Here is an 18968-nt window from a genome sequence, read left to right as displayed (position 1 = left end):
GTCTTTATTAAAGTGGGGTGAATTAAAAAATAGAAAGTGAGATTTAAATGAGCATTTAATCTCAGCCATTGATCTAAATCTATTTCAGCAATTGGATTTAGAGATCACCCAAAAGTCACTTGGATCACCTAAAAGTCACTTGGAGTTATATTAAAGGAGGAAAAGGTCATTCATTCTTTCATGAGCAGATTGGGAGAAGGAGAGCAAGAGAGCAAGAGAGATTTCTGAGCAGGGAGGAGAAGGAGACAGCAGCTTGGCACACATTCCAAGGCAGCAGTTGAGCAGATTTGTACAGCTGATTCAGCACATAGTGAAAGACAGATTTTTGCACAAAAATCGAGGAGCAGTTTGCTGATTTTTCTGCACACAAAACAGAGGCCGTACAACATTTATTGCTGTCCTGTTTGCTGTAATTTCCAGATTGCTGTGAGGCACGGGAAATGAGATAAGTTGTAAATTTGCTTGCTGATTTTTTGCTGAATAATTCTCACTGTAAAAGGCAATTTTTTAGAAATAAAGAAGAGCTCTCAAACTGGTTTTCCCCAAGAGCTGTAGGGGGTTTTTCCAGGGTCAAGTTGACCAAAAATATCAGTGTTTTAATGTGTTTTAATGGCTGTTTTGATTGCTGATTTTTAATTCTGCAATTTCCAGCATTCTGAAAAATTTCCAGAATTTGTGTTTTTAGCAATATTTATTTTTTTCAGTCTGTTAAATGTATGGTTATGGGAATGGGCATTTAACTACATGGGAGAAATAAGGAGAAACTGAAAACCGGGGTGGGAAAACAGAAATTTCTACATGGTATCAGAGCTTGAGTGCTGAAGGGCAGTTTGGGACAGCAAAAAGGAAAAATTACAGTTGGTGATTTTTCACTCAGAAAATTATAGCAAGCTGATTTTTTCATAAATAGCAGTTTTATCTTTACTAAAGCAGTGCTATTTTTCAGTTTTAGGACAGCAGGATGTCATTGGGATTGAGGGTGGAGGATAGGCTGGATGGGCATATAAATTACAGCGTTTGGAAGGAGAGAATGCAGAGTATCTTTGAGGAGGCAGAAGTCTGGGATATCATGGTGCATACCGCACAGAACCCTGTTGTTGTGCCTGCTGATGTTACTCAGTTGGCTGAGTATAAAAAGAAGAACAATAAGGGTAAGAGGCTGATTCTAGACGGAATCAAAGACCATTGCATTCCTCATGTGAGAGGAAAGAGCAATGCCCATGAGATGTGGACAACATTGTCCAATCTCTACCAGAGTACCAATGAGAACCAGAAGATGGTCCTGAAGGAGAAGCTGAAGAACATTAAGATGGGTAATGATAGTGCAGCTGGATATCTCACAAAGATTACTAATGTGAGAGATGAGTTGGCAGCGATTGGAGAGGCCATTCCACCCACTGAGTTGGTGCGGATTGCAGTGAATGGCCTCCCCCGTTCATGGTTGAACTTTGCTGATGGGGTTTGTGCATGTGAGACCCTTCCCACATGGGAGAGGTTTTGGGATGATTGCATTTAGACAGAGATCAGGAAAGGTCAGCTTGGGGAAGCCAAGCCAGTTGAGCAGGATGAGGATGTAGCACTGGTGGCAGGAGGCAAGAAAGGCAAAGGGAAGAAGGAGGCTTCCACAAGCAGTGGTGGGGGCAAAGGCAAAGGTAAAGGTAAACAGGGGAACACACAGAAGGACTATTCCAAGGTGAAGTGTTGGAATTGTCAAAAGATGGGACACTATGCAGTTGTGTGTCCGGAGAAGAAGAAGAAGAAGGGGAAGAACCAGGACGTGGCAGCTTCAGCAGAGATTGAGGACTTTGCTGGTCGTTTTGACCGAGAGTTTGCGTTCACTACGTGTGAGTCCTCTAGTGCAGGATCACCTGCCACACAGGTTCAGAGGGAGCATGCTTTTCCCTCGATTAGCGGAGCATCTACAGGTATCTGGTATGTGGACAGTGGGGCTTCACGTCATATGACAGGAGTCCGTGAGTACTTCTCAGAGCTTTCAGAGAGGCACTGATATCGAGGTAGTACTCGGTGATGACAGAGTTGTTAGAGCAGTGGGGGTGGGGACAATGACATTTCAGAGGGAGTCCAAACCTCCCTTGAAGGTGTAAGAGGTTCTTTATGTGCCAGGGATGAGGAAGAACCTCATATCCGTCTCAGCTTTGGAGGACAGAGGATATGAGGTACTGTTCAGGGGAGGACAGGTGTTGATGTATCCCAGGGGCACTCCAGCTGATTCAGCTAGAGTGATAGGTGTACGCCATGCAAAGGTGTACAAGTTTGCATTCCAACCCCTTTTGGCATTGAGCAGTAGTACCGACAGCAGAGCTAGCAGTTCTGAGCTGTGTGAGATTTGGCACCGCAGGATGGGACACATGTATCATGGAGCCTTGAGGACATTGCGGGAGATCACCACAGGTGTGCCAGATTTCAGTACTGATCACTTTGATACTTGCAGAGGTTGTGCGATGGGCAAGTTTGCCAAATCCCCTTTTCCCAGCAGTGACAGCAGAGCGACGGGGATACTTGATTTGATTCATTCCGATGTGAGCGGTCGGATGTCTCATGTTTCCTTGAGTGGATATGAGTACTATGTTTTATTCATTGATGATCACTCCAGGAGGACCTGGATTTATTTTTTGAAGACCAAGAGTGAGGTCTTCAAGCGGTTTCAGGAGTTCAGAGCTCTTGTGGAGACTTAGACAGGTCGAAAGATCAAGTCCTTGAGGTCGGACAATGGAGGAGAGTACACCCTTGGAGAGTTTGTTGACTATTGTGCGGAGGCAGGCATTAGGAGGGAGTTCACTGTTCCTTACAACCCCCAGCAGAACGGGGTTGCAGAGAGGAAGAACAGATCCATCATAGGGGCTGCCAAAGCCATGTTACATGATCAGGGGTTGCCATTGTTCTTGTGGGCAGAGGCCTGCAACACAACTGTTTACTTGCAGAACAGGAGTCCGCATCGTGCCTTGGGGCACATGACTCCGGAGGAGGCTTTCTCTGGGAAGAAGCCTGATCTTGGTCATCTTCATATCTTTGGATGCATTACATACTCCTATATACCCAAGGAGAAGAGGACCAAACTAGAGCCCATCGCAGAGAAGGGTATCTTTGTGGGCTACAGTGAGATCTCAAAGGCCTTTCGGATTTACATTCCTGCACAGAGGAGAGTTGTTGTCAGACGGGATGTGAAGTTCGAGGAGGACAGGGCCTTTGGGAGGTCACGGGAGTTAGAGTATCTGGATCAGCCAGACCCTCAGCAGCAGTTGATCCAGTGGGCAGGGATCAGAAGGATCAGGAGGTACATCTATGAGGATGTCAGGTCCGTCAGTGAGCATGGCTCATCGAGCTAGAGGGGTGGTGCTCCGGGCAGCATGCAGAGCAGTTCACAGAGCAGTTCACTAGGGAGTCCACTGATGGACAGTTCACACGGTACCTCAGCTTCTACAGGTTCAGGTGCAGGCAGGAGGACAGCAGACAGACAGTCAGGAGTTCAGGCTACTGATGATGATGAGGAGGAGGAGTTTCATTCTCCGGTGGGAGAAGTGCGCTCAGGGAAGAGGAAGCCCAAGTGGCTTCAGGACACCTTGAGAGATGCCACATCTGTTGCTGAGCCGAAGAGGCCGGTCAGAGAGAGTAGACCACCTGAGAGGTTTTGTAGCTATATGGTGATGGTTACCAGCATCCTTGACTCTGAGCCTTCTAGCTATGAGGAGGCAGCTAGCCAGCAGGTCTGGAGAGAGGCCATGCAGGAGGAGTATTCTTCTATCATGAAGAATGATGTTTGGGAGGTGGTGCCGAGGCCTGAGGGCAAATCCGTGGTTACTTCCAGATGGCTTTACAAGGTAAAGCATGCTGCAGATGGCAGCATTGAGAAATTCAAAGCGAGGTTTGTGGCTAGAGGGTTCTCCCAGGTAGAGGGAGTTGATTATGAGGAGACCTTCGCTCCCGTGGCTCGATATACTTCGATCCGCTCCATTATATTGATAGCAGCAGAGATGGGTTGGAAGATCCACCAGATGGATGTGAAGACCGCATTTCTCAATGGCTTCATACAGGAGGAGGTGTACATTGAGCAGCCACAGGGCTTTGAGGTGCATGGGAAGGAGTCCCATGTGTGCAGATTGAAGAAGGCCCTTTATGGCCTGAAGCAAGCTCCCAGAGCTTGGTACTCCAGGATAGATGCATACTTGCAGGGGATGGGTTTCACAAAGAGTGAGGCAGATCCGAACCTTTACTTTATTGTGATTGGTGAGGAACCTTTCATTCTGGTGCTGTATGTGGATGACTTGATCATTACAGGTGCAGAGAGACTCATAGAGCACTGCAAGAGAGATCTTGCGGCGGAGTTTGAGATGAAGGACATCGGCTTGATGCATTACTTTTTGGGTTTGGAGGTGTGGCAGGAGGAGGGGCATTTCTTCCTGGGGCAGGGGAAGTATATTGTGGACATCCTTAGCAGATTCCACATGGAGGATTGTAGACCCATGTCGACACCGATGATCACCAACTGGAAGAAGCTTCATGCTTCGGATTCCGAGTTGGTGGATCCCACATTGTACAGGTAGCTGATTGGTTCCTTGATGTATTTGGTCAACACTAGACCAGATATCTGTTTTGCAGTCAACACGACGAGTCAGTTTATGTGTGAGCCTAGGAAGGTTCACTGGGTGGCTGCAAAACACATTTTGCGGTACTTGCAGGGGACAGTGGATTATGGTCTGGACTACAGGCAGGGAGATGGAGTGAGATTGGCAGGATACACTGATTCTGATTGGGCAGGTTGTGCTTCTGATAGGAAGAGCACTTCAGGGTGTTGTTTTGGGTTGGGTTCAACAGTAGTGTCATGGTTCAGCCGGAAGCAGCAGTCAGTAGCACTGAGTTCAGCGGAAGCAGAGTATATGGCAGCCAGTCTAGCTAGTTGTGAGGCCATCTGGCTTCGCAAGATGTTGTTTGGCTTATTTGGTCAGCCGTTGAGACCTTCAGTGATTTACTGTGATAATCAGAGTTGCATTAAACTCACGGAGAATCCAGTATTTCATGACAGGTCAAAGCATATCGGGATCAGATATCGTTTCATCAGAGACTATGTTCAGAAGGGAGTTGTGAAGCTTGAGTATATTTCCACTGATGAGCAGGTTGCAGATATCCTTACCAAAGCCTTACCACGGGGCAAACATGTCTACTTCAGAGACAAGATGGGTGTGGTGAGGAACACCTTCCTCGGTAAGAGGGAGTGTTGAAATTTGGTACCGGAGGACAGGTGGTTCCCTTAGGCTTTGATCTTTGGCCTAGGGAAAAGTGTCCAAAAAGAATTTAATTTTTCTCCTAAAGTGACTATAATTTTATAAATTTAATTCTAATTTAAAATTGACTTTAAGTGATAAAGTTACTAAGTCTAATTTTAAAGTAACTTTTATAAAGTAAATGAAAAATTAGAAAGAAAAAGTGACTTTGGAAATAAATGACTAAGTGGGTTTTTATTAAAGTGGGGTGAATTAAAAAATAGAAAGTAAGATTTAAATGAGCATTTAATCTTAGCCATTGATGTAAATCTATTTCAGCCATTGGATTTAGAGATCACCCAAAAGTCACTTGGATCACCTAAAAGTCACTTGGAGTTATATTAAAGGAGGAAAAGGTCATTCATTCTTTCATGAGCAGATTGGGAGAAGGAGAGCAAGAGAGCAAGAGAGATTTCTGAGCAGGGAGGAGAAGGAGACAGCAGCTTGGCACACATTCCAAGGCAGCAGTTGAGCAGATTTGTACAGCTGATTCAACACATAGTGAAAGACAGATTTTTGCACAAAAATCGAGGAGCAGTTTGCTGATTTTTCTGCACACAAAACGGAGGCCGTACAACATTTATTGCTGTCCTGTTTGCTGTAATTTCCAGATTGCTGTGAGGCACGGGAAATGAGATAAGTTGTAAATTTGCTTGCTGATTTTTTGCTGAAGAATTCTCACTGTAAAAAGGCAATTTTTCAGAAATAAAAAAGAGCTCTCAAACTGGTTTTCCCCAAGAGTTGTAGGGGGTTTTTCCAGGGTCAAGTTGACCAAAAATATCAGTGTTTTAATGTGTTTTAATGGCTGTTTTGATTGCTGATTTTTAATTCTGCAATTTCCAGCATTCAGAAAAATTTCCAGAATTTGTGTTTTCAGCAATATTTATTTTTTTCAGTCTGTTAAATGTATGGTTATGGGAATGGGCATTTAACTACATGGGAGAAATAAGGAGAAACTGAAAACCGGGGTGGGAAACAGAAATTTCTACATCATGCGACAACAAGTACCTACATATCATCAAAATCATCACCTATATTGGAATCCTTATCATCAATATCACCCTCTAATCATTAAAATAAGATAGGAAAGGCTTAAAGTGTGGAATTGAGATTTTGTTTGAGTGATGGGTACTTTTTTACTAGGGTTATAACAAAGGAGTTCAACAATCCATGCCACCAACATCGAGGTACATAGAGGGCTTGGCACTCTTGATTAAATGCTAGTTCCATGCCCTCATTTATAATTGAATCCAATGGAAACGCTGCACTCCCCCCAATCATAAAATCCTGAAAACTATTAAATTTACTGGATTTTGAGAGGGATCTAAAATTTTACTTTGTCCATATGAAATCCAATGAGGTTGGAACCACTCTCAAACATTTTGAAACAATTAATAGTAATGTTAAAAAATGATGAAAATGTTATCTTTTAGTTTCATCCTTTTACTTTAAGAATTTAGCATTACAATTAATTACAAAGCATTAGTAGTGCCCTATGGGTGAATATTAGGATTCCCCACTTATAAATTATTATTCCTAGGCAAAATTCAGGGGGGACGCCCTGATGTCCCCATTTAGAGGGGGGATGTATGTTGAAGATAATAAAAAATAAATTATCATGTGCTGCACTGGTTTTCCCTTTGGGGTTTTTCTAGGGACTTTAGTCCAAAATCCTTGGTGTCATTTTTATGTGTGTGAATCTATTTCTTAGTGCCTCTTATTTTTAGTAGCATTTATTTTTAATTGTGAAGATTGCAGTAGTGAGCTATTCGTTATTTGCCATTAATTAATTAACAAAAGGCAAATAAATTGCATTAGTTAGAAGAATAGTTTCCAATTTATTGCAATTGTGGTTTTTTCACATGGTATCAGAGCAGTGTTGATCAGATTTGAAGCTCAAAGGTGAAAGCAGGAGAAATCGTGCAGTTTCAAAGGGTGATTTGAAGCACTTTCTTCAAATTTGCACAGGTCAGCCAAGCAGTGCGCATAGCAAAGAGGTAGAGTTCGATTTCTAGATCTGACCTGGTGGGAAAATGTGAATTTCCTTAGATATGTAGTAGCAGGCAGTAGATTTACTGGAGAGAGGGTTCCGTTGAGCAGATCAGTGATTTTGTAGAACAAATCTATCAAATTTGGGTGCAAAAATTTGCAACAGGGGTTTACATTTGCAACTTAGCTGGGAAGGAAGAGGAAAGCACATAGGAGGAATTTCCAACAATTTCATAGACGGTTTCCAACCAAGGGAGAGGAGATTGAAATTCTAGCAGTGATGCCGGATTTTGCAGTGTGAATTAGCTAGTCTAGCAGTGCAAATTGCCGGGAGAAGGTTTGATCAGTTGCCAGAGGTGGGTTCAGTGTCCAGAATGCAGAGCAAATTTCTTCCAGAGGCAGAGGGAGGCTAGATGTCCCACCTGGAGGCAAATCCGGGGCTGTACGAATTTCCAGAGGCCACATCTGCGCATTCCAAGATTAGTACGGGCAACAAAAGAAGCCAGATTCAGTTGCTGAAAAGAGAAAGGCAGTTCCAATTGATTGACCTCTAGCATACTTGAGTTTCGTAGAGATGGCCACAACAGGTCTTAGGGATCAAGACAAACTTGATAGAGCCTCTAACTTTGGTGTATGGAAGGCCAAAATGCAATTCCTGTTAGATGAGCATGGTTTGAAGGCTTTCGTGACAAATGTCATGGTAGAGCCAGCAGATCCACAACAATTGGCTACCTTCAGAAAGAAATGGCCAAAGCTAAGAGGATGGTCCTATATGGGGTTTGGGATCACATAGTCTCGCATATTGCAGACAAGAATACAACAAAGGACATGTGGGATGCCGTCATAAAACTGTATGAGAATCCATCAAAGAATCGTAAGATGATTCTCAAGGAGAAGTTGAGGACCAACTTGATGCAAAAGGGAGACGCCGTTACATCCTATCTCACTAGAATTCAGGCTGTCAAAGATGAACTTGTGGCAGTAGGAGAGAAACCTGAAGAAAGTGAGCTAGTGAGGACAACTCTCAGCGATTTTACCAAGGAGTGGCATACTTTCATCCAAGTTATTTCTGGGCGAGATACACTACCTAGATGGGATCATCAATGGAGTGACTTCACTCAGGAGCATTGTTTTAAAAGCCGGCTGGCTCGAAACCGACTCAGCCGAGTTGGTTCGAGCCGGTAAAAAAATTTGTGACTCGGCCAACGATCTGGTTTGGTCGGCCGAGTTAAGACTGACTCGGTTGAGTCATGGCATGACTCGGCCGGGTCAGTCTTAACTCGGCCAGATCCGTATCTACTCAGCCGGGTCACTTCATGCGGCTAGTAAACCCCAAAAACAACGTTTTTTTATATATTTTTTTAAATTTTTAAGATTTTGCTGAGTGTTGGGGACTCCAAGTTGTTTTAAAAATTGGTTAAGTGCTATTTGGGGTCCATTCCCCTCTCCCAAACCCTATTTAACCCACTCAAATGCTCTCATTCTCTCACAGCCATCTCATGCATTTGAGTGAGAACTTCAGTGAGAGTTTGTGAGCAGTTGTTGAGTTTGTTTTTGGAGCAGCAGTGAGGAGTCTTGGGCAAGCATTGTAGCTGGAGTGAGGAGCTTCTTGGGCAGCCATTTGGAGCAGCATTGAGGAGTTGATTTCTTGGAGCAAGCTTGAGGAGGCAGTTTGTGCCTGGAGGTATTTTTTTTCACTTGTACAAATATGTTTTTGCTTATTAAATTTTAGGTGCATATCTAGAAATCCTAAAGAGTGTTTTTTGTGAAAGAAATGAATATTGAATCAATGTTTTTTTTTTCATTTTCAGATTGTTTGCTTTCATTTCCTAGTCAAAAAATGGCACCTAGAGTGAAAGATGCTGCTTGGGCATATGTTGAAATGGTTGATAGTCAAATGCATTGCAAATTTTGCCAAAGGAAAATTAAGGAAGGTCCTGGGGGCATTAATAGGTTGAAACAACACTTGGCGGGGATTAGAGGCCAAATTATTCTGTGTACCTCACCAGAAATTGGGGAGATTAGGAAGGAATTGTTAGCCAGCTTTGAGAAGTTTAAAGAAGATAAGGCTAGGCAAAAAGAGTTAGAGGCTGAAATTGGGAGGAAGAGGGAGATACAAAAAATGATGGCTACCAACCCCCATTATGATTTTGAGGGTTCTTCCTCTATCCCTCATACTGATGCATCCAACCCTTTCTGATATGTTCCTCCCTCTTTTGGTTCTATTCAAGATAAGGGAAAGGGTAGAATGAAAAAGGGTGATATGACTATCAAAAGTTATTTCACTCCCTCCTCTCCATCAGATGCACATGGTCCTCAAGCTAGTAAAAGTCAAATGCAGCCCACTTTAGATGACCATTGGAAGAAAGAATTGAGGGAGACTGCTTGTGATTACATAGCTAGATGGTGGTATGATGCTGATATCCCCTTCAATGCTTCCCGTTCACCATATTATGAGCCTATGTTTGATGCCATACATGCTGCTGGAAAAGGCTTCAAAGGCCCTACTATGCATAAGCTAAGGAGGTATCGCTTGCAGAAAGAAATTGCCTCCATTAATGAGTATTTGAAAGATTTCAAGGACTCATGGGCAAGAACAGGATGTACCATCATGTCAGATGGATGGACTGATCAAAGAAACCGTACCATCATAAACTTTCTTATCTTCTGCCCATGGGGAACCATGTTTTTAAAATCAGTTGATGCATCTGATAAGGTAAAAGATGGGCAATTGTTGTTTCAGCTATTGGATGAGGTTGTTGAGGAGGTGGGGGTGGCTAATGTTGTTCAAGTCATCACAGATAATGCCTCTAACTATGTTCTTGCTGGTAAACTGTTAGAGGAAAAACACAAGACCATCTTTTGGACCCCATGTGCTGCACATTGCATAGACCTCATGCTTGAGGATATTGGAAAATTAGATTGGGTCAAAAACACTGTAGATCATGCCAAAAGCATAACAAAATTTATCTACAATCATTCATGGATTTTGAGCCTCATGAGGAAACACACTGGGGGCAGGGATATTATTAGGCCTGCCATCACTAGATTTGCTACTCATTTTTTGACATTGCAATCTATGCTTTCCCAAAATAGAAACTTGCAAAAGATGTTTTCCAGTGATGAATGGAATCAAAGCAATTGGTCTCACAAACTGGAAGGCAAAGAATTGAAAAAGAAAGTTAATGAAGAAACTTTTTGGAGAAAGGCAGCAGAGATTGTGAAGCTTGCTGAGCCACTGGTTAAGGTGTTGCGGTTGGTGGATGGGGAAAGATTGGCTATGGGCTTCATTTATGAGGCTATGGATCAAGCAAAGGAGCAAATAAAGAGGGCATACAGGGATAGAGTGGCTAAGTATGGGCCCATTTGGGCAATCATTGATGAAAGATGGAACAATCAACTCAATTGCCCTATACATGCAGCTAGGTATTTTTTAAACCCACGGTATCATTATAAAGCTAAGGAGTCAGGAGCTTTGAGGGGGAGGTTAGAGATTGACTGCATTGATTGCATGATCCAATTGGAGTTTGATCAACTGGAGATACGCCGACAGGTCACGACCTTCAGCAATGCCTCGGATACCTTTGGGAAGAACCTAGCAAAGATTGCAAGAGAAGCAGATGAACCAGGTAAACAAAAATTTCAAAAAAATTTCAATTTTCAAATTCTTAATAGTTTTACTTTTTTAAAATTTTTTTAAATCGTTTATAATTTGAAAGTTGGATATAATTTGTAATTTTGTTGAGCTAACTCATTACACTCCTATGTTTTTTGCAGCATAATGGTGGGAGGCTTTTGGTGGCCATTATCCTGAATTGCAGAAGTTTGCAATTCGTATTTTGAGTCAAACTTGCAGTGCTACTGGGTGTGAGCGCAATTGTTCTGTCTTTGAGAGGATTCACACAAAAAAGAGAAACCGTTTGGATAAAAAACGGTTAAATGATCTAGTCTATGTCCAATACAACCTCCGGCTCAGACGAAACCAATTGCTGAACAAAAGACCTGATTCAGGTCCCATTGTGTTGGAAGACATTGATCCAACATCAGATTGGGTAGTGGAGTGTCATCCAGCAGAGTTTGATCCTGATGAGGATCTTGATTTAGATTTAGGTAGGGAGGCATCACTCGAACATGATGTTCAATTGAAAGTAGATCCCGATCCACCTGTACTACTAGCCTTAGCTTCACAGCTAGCAAGTACTCCAGTTGCAGGCACTTCCTCTGCTCAGCCACGACAGAAGCGCAGCCGCATATCTTCTCTATCTCAGCTTGCATCTACTGCACAGCTTGCTAGTGCTACCACTTCTACAGTTGCAGTTGGAGATGATGATGATGAGGAGGAGCCATGGGGCCCCCTCTCTGACTCTTATGATGAGGGGGAGCCATGGGGCTCCCTGTCTGACTCTGATGATGATCTAGAGATTGATCCACATGATCTTGGCTCCTCTGGCAGTAGCTATTAGCCAGTAGTACTAGTCATAGTTTACTTTTGTTGTAGAGGCCATTTCTAGCCTCCTTGGTTATGTGTTTTTTGTTTTGAATCTTTGATCATGTATGTATTGCCATTGGACAGTGCACTGGGTGCCATTTTGATATAATGGATATATTCATGAGCCTACTTTGATCATATGTTGTCTTCCATCTATATTATAATGCTGTGTGTTTGGAAACATGAATGAAAATCTTTAAATTTATGTTTTTTTATAAAAATAAATAAATATTTAATGTATTTTTTACAACGACTGAGTCATTGAAATCGAGCCGGCTGAGTCGATATCGAGTCGGAGTTTTAAAACATTGCTTAAGAGGAGTTGAGGCTCAATCTTGCAGCAGGTACTATCAATAACAACAAGGAGGAGGAGGATGAGGAGAACGTAGCCCTTGCAAGTAAGGGAAAGGCGAAGAAGGGTCCCAGTCAGGGACAAGGCTCAATGGGAGGAGAAAAGAAGAAGAAAGACCTGTCGAAGGTCAAGTGCTTTGGGTGTGGTGAATTTGGCTACTATGTCTCCTAGTGTCCTCAAAGGAAGAAGGAGAAGAAGCAGGAGCAGATAGTAGATTCGATAGAGATTGATGAGTTAATCACCAAATTGGAGGAGTTTGCACTGATAGCAACAATACCTTCAGGAGGAGGAGGGGCTTGATACCTTAGCGTGTCAAGATGGGCAAGTTCCAGCGCAGATGCAACATGAAGATCAATTAGAGTAGTTCGAACTGTTGCAATAGGACCATCACCTTTGCTACGAGGGCCCACAATATCATAGTAGCAGGTTCAGTGTCAGCAAAGATAGTTGCAGTCAGTACTTGAGAGATAGTGTAGAGCTAGTTGCAGTGGCACAGATAATGCGAATTGCTCAGTTGCAGGGTGTAGATGCAATTCCAGCTAGACTGATTTCCCATTGGGAGATTGTGACTCAGAGGGAGTCTAGCTTTAGAGGGAGCAACCCTATGGAATCTTAGTGCTTCAGGTTCTAAGGAGATCAGACTCACTATTGTAGTAGTTGCAGTAGCAGTGCATGATCAACAACAACAGTGTGAGGTGGATCAAAGTATGTGCAGTAGTTGATGGACAATGTTTGCTAGTCGAATTTTTCACAATGATTTCCAATGATAGGGAGTCAGATCAGGTGAGATGTGAAGAAAGGAGGTGTAATAGATGTCACACATTAGTAGCATGGTCAGTCCCAGCTATAGGTTGTAGATGAGAGATGATGGAGAGAACACCTTCCTCTCTAGGAGGGAGTGTTAATTATTGGATATTGTGGTAGCATCAGACAGGTGTTCTAGTCTCTAAGGTGTCAGAGAGACTAAGGAACTTGAGATCTCCAATACCCAGAAATGATTTTGCGAGATATGGCTCCGAAACACCTTAATTAAATTGATTGACCGAAAAATTAAAATTTCCTAAGTCTAACTTAGGAAAACTGGTTAATTAAAGTGTATTTATTAAGAAAATCGACTTTTGCTCTAGAGGCTTCTCAAAAGCGATTTGGTAGAGTCTAAGATGATCTGAGCCATCGATCACGATTAGATCTTGGCTGTTGGTGCTCTAGCGAGAGAATTGTAAGAGCAAGTCGACGGGCCTTGGAGAAGAGACATTGAAGGAGCAAGAGAGCATGGCAGTGGGAATTTCCCAGTGTGCAACATCCAACGAGGGAAGAGTTCGAGCTAGTAGAGCATCAATGAGAGGATCAACAAAAATTGGAGGGTTTCCAAGGGAGATTTCCACTTCAATTTGCAGAGGTCAAGTTTACCGGTAGGAAGGCCGTGTGAATTTCTCTAGTGCGCGGATTTGGGCAGTATATCACTTTTTCAGTTGCTGGGATTAGATCTGGAGGATAGAGTGAGTTGCCTAGTGCAAGTGCAAGTTCTCCAAAGGAGTGCAGGATCAACAAATCTTAGTTTCCAACTAGTGTGTATTTCCCACATCAATGTTTTTTTTGGTGCCCATTTACTGGAGGAGGCCGATTTTGATTTTGGGAGGGAAACAAAGGGTTTCTAGGTCGATCTGCCAGTTGGAGTGGAGTAAATTTTTCGGAGCTTGACTACTAATTGGCAAGAAGATCTATGTACTCTGTAATTTGTTGAAGATAATAAAATATAAACCCTCATCTGCTGCACCGGCTTTCCCTTCGGTTTGTTTCCAGGGACTTTAGTCCAAAATCCTTGGTGTCCTTTTTATGCGTGTGCATCTATTTCTTAGTTCCTGATTTATTTTTCACAACATTTATTTTAATTGTGAAGATTGTAGCAGTGAGCTATTTGTTATTTGCCGTTAATTAATTAATAGAAACAAATAAACTGCATTAGTTAGAAGAATAATTTCTAGTTTATTGCAATTGTGGATTTTTCATAGGACGCCCTCTTCCCCCCGTTCCCTTTTGAGGGGGGAAATCCACATGCACCTGTTTTGGGGAAACATGTTTACCACTTTGGATAAACATTTTCCCCTACGTTTCCCCAAAATGGGGATGTGGGGAAACATTTCCATAGCCATCCCCCCATTCTAGGAGTGTGGGAAACATGGGGAGCATGCCCCCCACCTTGGGGGAGGCATCCTTTTGTAACATTGATAAATAGCCTTTGGGTTGACCCACTGGCTACCCCAGATCAATATTAAAAAAATCGGCATCAGGATAAAATTTGCAAAGGTTTGAAAAATGAATAAATTGTAAAAATTGGCAAAATTAAATTAAAAAAAGTGATGGCAATATTTTAGATTTTATCACAATTTTTACGATTTTATCCCGTTTTTTTTCAGACTTACAAATTGGTAATTTTTTCAGCTGATAAAATCGGCGCCCATCACGATTTTTTCGTGATATTTTCAACACTGCCACAGACGTCCTTGTGTAGGTATTTTTGTTGAATGCTTTTTGATACATAATAGAACTGTGTATCTAAAATTTGCATGCAACTTTATAGTTTATTGTAATGAATCTTTGTTAGCATGAAACTGTGTTTCACAACATTTTGATGCTGCTCTTGCGACTTTAATTCATGGACTTAAGGCCTCTCTGCTATTTTTTTTGTGATTTCTTTGCTGGGAATGTCCGATGATTTCATGTTTATATTTTCCTCACGATAGAGAAGAACTATTAAGTGCAAGTCAGTAAGATTCTTATTCTTAAACATATATTTTTCTCCCTGCAGTTACAACCTGACAAAGTGAAGAGGAATATGGTTTTGAATGGTCGGCAACTTTTGGTGTGAGTAAATCTTCCCTTTATCAGTTTTATGCAATGCATCTGCACCTAAAACGGTATTGCGAATATTGAAGTCTGGTTGCATCCAAGTCTGCAGCTAGTGACCTTGAGGATATTCTGAATGGGTCTATACTTGTAATGTGCATTTCTAGTGGGTACAGTGATTTAACATGATTACAGCATGTTATCATCTCTAGTCTGTATATCAAGTGTAGGTGCTTGGACTGGTCTCAGTTCCTAAGATTTAATGTCATGCAGAATTAAACAGGCAGCTTTAAGACTTGAAATACGTTTTATTGAAGGATTTGTATTTACATCTGCTATATTAAGAAACATTATACTTTCTGCCAATTTAACTTTCAAAGAATTTAACTGCTGCTTGCATTTGTTACTTCAGTCAGTTTGCAGCAGTGGAAGCTAGATTTCTTCGTGCTTCTTTCAGTGCATTTGTGGATATCCTAGTGCTTGCGACTAGAACCATTGAACAATTTGGTTCCAATTAGAGACACTACATACTTGTGCCATGATGAAGTTGTTTGGCTTCTGAAGAATTCAGCACAATGAGTTAGAATGGAAGATCAGCAATGGAAACTATTTTATTTACAAATAGATGGTTCCAACTTATTACCCCTTGTTCTTGTACGTGATGTTCTATTTCTTATGGATTTAATGGACAGCTGCAATAAGGGATTAGTCATCCCTATTGTAAGGTAAACTGTATTTCTATAATGAGCATTTTTATAGAATTTTATTTTATCTATGCAAGGTACGCAGGAACTGTCTGCTTCCTAATGCTTTTAGTCAGTTCAAGATATTTGCATGCTTGGACCAATGGCCTTGATAGATTTGAGGTTTTCACCATTTATTTCATTTGTGTCATGTATGTAAAGTAAATACATCTCAATTCCATATGACAGTGAAGGAAGGCAAATTATTCAGATAAGATAATTAAAGCAATTAGTGCAATCCAATTACAGATATTCAATCTCTTTCCTGCAAAATTAACCGTTTTTTGTAACTTAGTCTATTCTATTAATATACACAGAGGTTACGATGCCAGTTTTAACCAGTGGTTTTCCATGAGCAGAAATAAAAAATGGTCCCCTTGCCTCTAGAGTCTACGATACATACTACCGTAACACTAACAACCAAAATTGGAACTAACTGGGCTATAATCCAAAAATCCAAAAAAATTACTACTAATGTCATATTCATCATAGAAAAATATATAACAGGGCAGGTCTGGAGGTCATTCCTGGACATTAGTGTCCAAGGAAATGGGGTTTGATGGACTTCTAGCTTCCTTTCCTACCGCATCAACATCCAGCATTTGATCTTTCCCAGTGTCATTTTCCTCTTCATCGTCCTCTTCATTAAAGGCGAGAATGGCCATGATGAATGCATCATACTTGGCATCCATCTGATCTAGCTCCTCCATAATTGGGTGAATCTCTTGCCCTCCAAATTTGGAGGCCATCATTTCCTAGACATGCCTATAAAGATCTGCCATTGTAGAATATGTTGAGTTTCTGCCACTTGAATGCCCATGATCAGGGGTTTGGGATCTTTTCTGCTTGATTCTGTTCTGGAGCTCTACTTGGTTCCTTGTAGTCTCTAAATGGTGCCTCTGGTAGCCTCTTTCAGTGGCAGCCACCTTCACTTTTGCTTTTCTTTCCCAGGAAGAGAAGCCAGTGGTGGCCTATGAGAATGGCCAACCTCCTCTCATTTATGGGACTTAGGTGGCCTACCCCTTCTTTTCCTACTATTGTCTCCCCTATTCTCTTAAAGGCCGTCATAAATTAGACGGGGAGGTATGTAATCCATGGTTTCCCCCAGCAGATACAGTCAAAACAGAGAGAAGGAAACCAATGCTCTTACTTTTGACGCTCTTCTCTTTCTCTTCACATAATATTTCTTCTGCCATTCCAAAGCCAGAGATACCAGAGAAAAGGGGAATGAGCTTCATCAAATGATTGTGTTGTGTGTGCTCTTCCATGCTGCAAATTGACGGTTTTGTCATCCTCTGTGTGCTAGATAATAATATCCCCCCTATATTTTCATTAGTAGTAGTATGGTTGGTGATGGGACCGTGCTTGCTATCAGTCAAATGACACCTGCCTGCCAAAAGGTTTTGGTGACACCATCTGGGATCTCACAAAATTAACCTTTGAAATCTGTATAAACTAGGAATAAATTACAAGTCACCATTTAATCGGAGAGGGTGAAATGGTTTTTTTTTCAATAAATGCATGAGTTTCACCACTGGAGGTATTAACCCAATTTTAGGTTTTCTTTTCTTGTTCTTCCCTTTCTTTCCCAACCAATAGCTATGGATATCATCTCTACGTTGCCCTATGAGGATGGCCAACCTCCTCTCATTTATGGGACTTGGCCTACCTCTTCTTTTCCTACCATTGTCTCCCCTATTCTCTTAAAGGCTGTCATAAATTAGATGGGGAGGTATGTAATCCATGGTTTCCCCAAGCAGATACAGTCAAAACAGAGAGAAGGAAACAAATTTTCTTACCTTCAACGCTCTTCTCTTTCTCTTCACATAATATTTCTTCTGCCATTCCAAAGCCAGAGGTACCAGAGAAAAGGGGAATGAGCTTTATCAAATGATTGTGTGTTGTGTGTGTTCTTCCATGCTGCAAATTGACAGTTTCGTCATCCTCTGTGTGCTAGAGAATAATAAACACACCCCCCCCCCCCCCAATATTTTCATGAGTAGTATGATTGGTGATGGGACTGTGCTTGCTATCAGTAAAATGGCACCTGCCTGCCAAAAGGTTTTTGTGACACAATCTGGGATCTCACAAAATTAACCGTTGAAATCTGTATAAACAAGGAAAAAATTACAAGTCACCATTTAATCGGAGTGAGTGAAATGATTTTTTTTTCAATAAATGCATGAGTTTCACCACTGGAGGTATTAACCCAATTTTAGGTTTTCTTTTCTTGTTCTTCCCTTTCTTTCCCAACCGATAGCTATGGATATCATCTCTAGGTTGCCCTAACTATATAGTGTAATGTAGAGAGTAAGTTCCTGACAATGCAAAAAATAGAATGCCATTTTCATATAAATTGATAACCACTATCAGAAGCCCTGCTCCAATGTTCTTTTTATCAGATTTATGGCGACACTGGAACATTTATCAAAAGAACAATCTTTCTATTCGGTACAATATAAAGGTCCTTCCAATGAAATTGACACCTACTATTTGTGTGGAGAGGGTGAATTTTAATTGAATAATTGGATTGGAATAAGGGTGTTTGAAGTAGATGGTGGTTTGTTCAAGAGAATTGGTTTTGATTTATAGGTTTATAGCGATTACTGAGATGCCTCAGAGAATGTATAGACTAATTGAAAGGTAAAAGGTTGTTGTGAGCTTTCTTCTACGGTGGAGGGCAGATCTTCAAAAAATTTGAGTGAACCAATACTTAGGTTTGGTGGTCCAAAACTTCAAGAGAAAGAACTTACTATGCACTGCACTCTTTTTTCTTTTCCTTTTTTTTTCTTTATTTTTTCTCCAAAGGGAAAGAATCTGTAATTTTATTCTACTTTAAACAAGGAACAAAATTACATTTTGTAGATGCCAAAAGCATTTGGTAAGATATTCTTCTCGGCTTATGTGCAAAAAAAAGAAGAAAAGAACTGAAAAAATTACATAAGATCTTGCAAGTTAAGTGTGATAATAATCACTTAACTTTTCTTTCTTGCCTTTCTTTTTTTTGGACCTTTTGCCATCCCCAAGAGTTGGGATGTATTGGAACCATTGCCAATTCACTTTCTGTTGTCTTCGGTGGAAGTTCTTTGTCTGAATTTGTGCTCTCAGAAATGTGATCTCTCTTTGTACCTGTTGTCCCATATTCTTTGTGTGCCTCGTTTTTCTACTGATCTTGTGCTTGGAAGTTGGAACTCTTCTGATTCAATTCCATTCTACATATGTGTTGTGCTGCATTTTGGACCAGAGCATCCCCTTCTGCTTGATTTGGA

The 18968-nt window shown here is 41.4% G+C and overlaps 1 protein-coding gene across 3 annotated transcripts in view; it reads left to right on the top strand.

The window, feature by feature from the left end:
• The window catches only part of LOC149223470 (uncharacterized), a 66972-nt gene extending 51138 nt beyond the window's left edge, over positions 1 to 15834 (top strand). For all 3 annotated transcript variants that reach the window (XM_089385844.1, XM_089385845.1, XM_089385843.1), the window contains exons 3-4: positions 14919 to 14974; positions 15369 to 15834. In XM_089385844.1, the coding sequence (XP_089241970.1) occupies positions 14919 to 14974; positions 15369 to 15474 (162 nt within the window). In that variant the 3' untranslated portion in view covers positions 15475 to 15834. The remainder of the gene's footprint in view (positions 1 to 14918; positions 14975 to 15368) is intronic.
• Positions 15835 to 18968: the final 3134 nt, after the last annotated feature.

Source organism: Pinus tabuliformis, chromosome Q (assembly GCF_031772625.1).
Source record: "Pinus tabuliformis cultivar Carrire ecotype Pingquan chromosome Q, CPIR1, whole genome shotgun sequence".
Classification (NCBI taxonomy): Eukaryota; Viridiplantae; Streptophyta; class Pinopsida; order Pinales; family Pinaceae; genus Pinus; species Pinus tabuliformis.
Note: the sequence above shows the minus strand (reverse complement) of the source record. Positions and strands in the feature narration are given on the sequence as shown.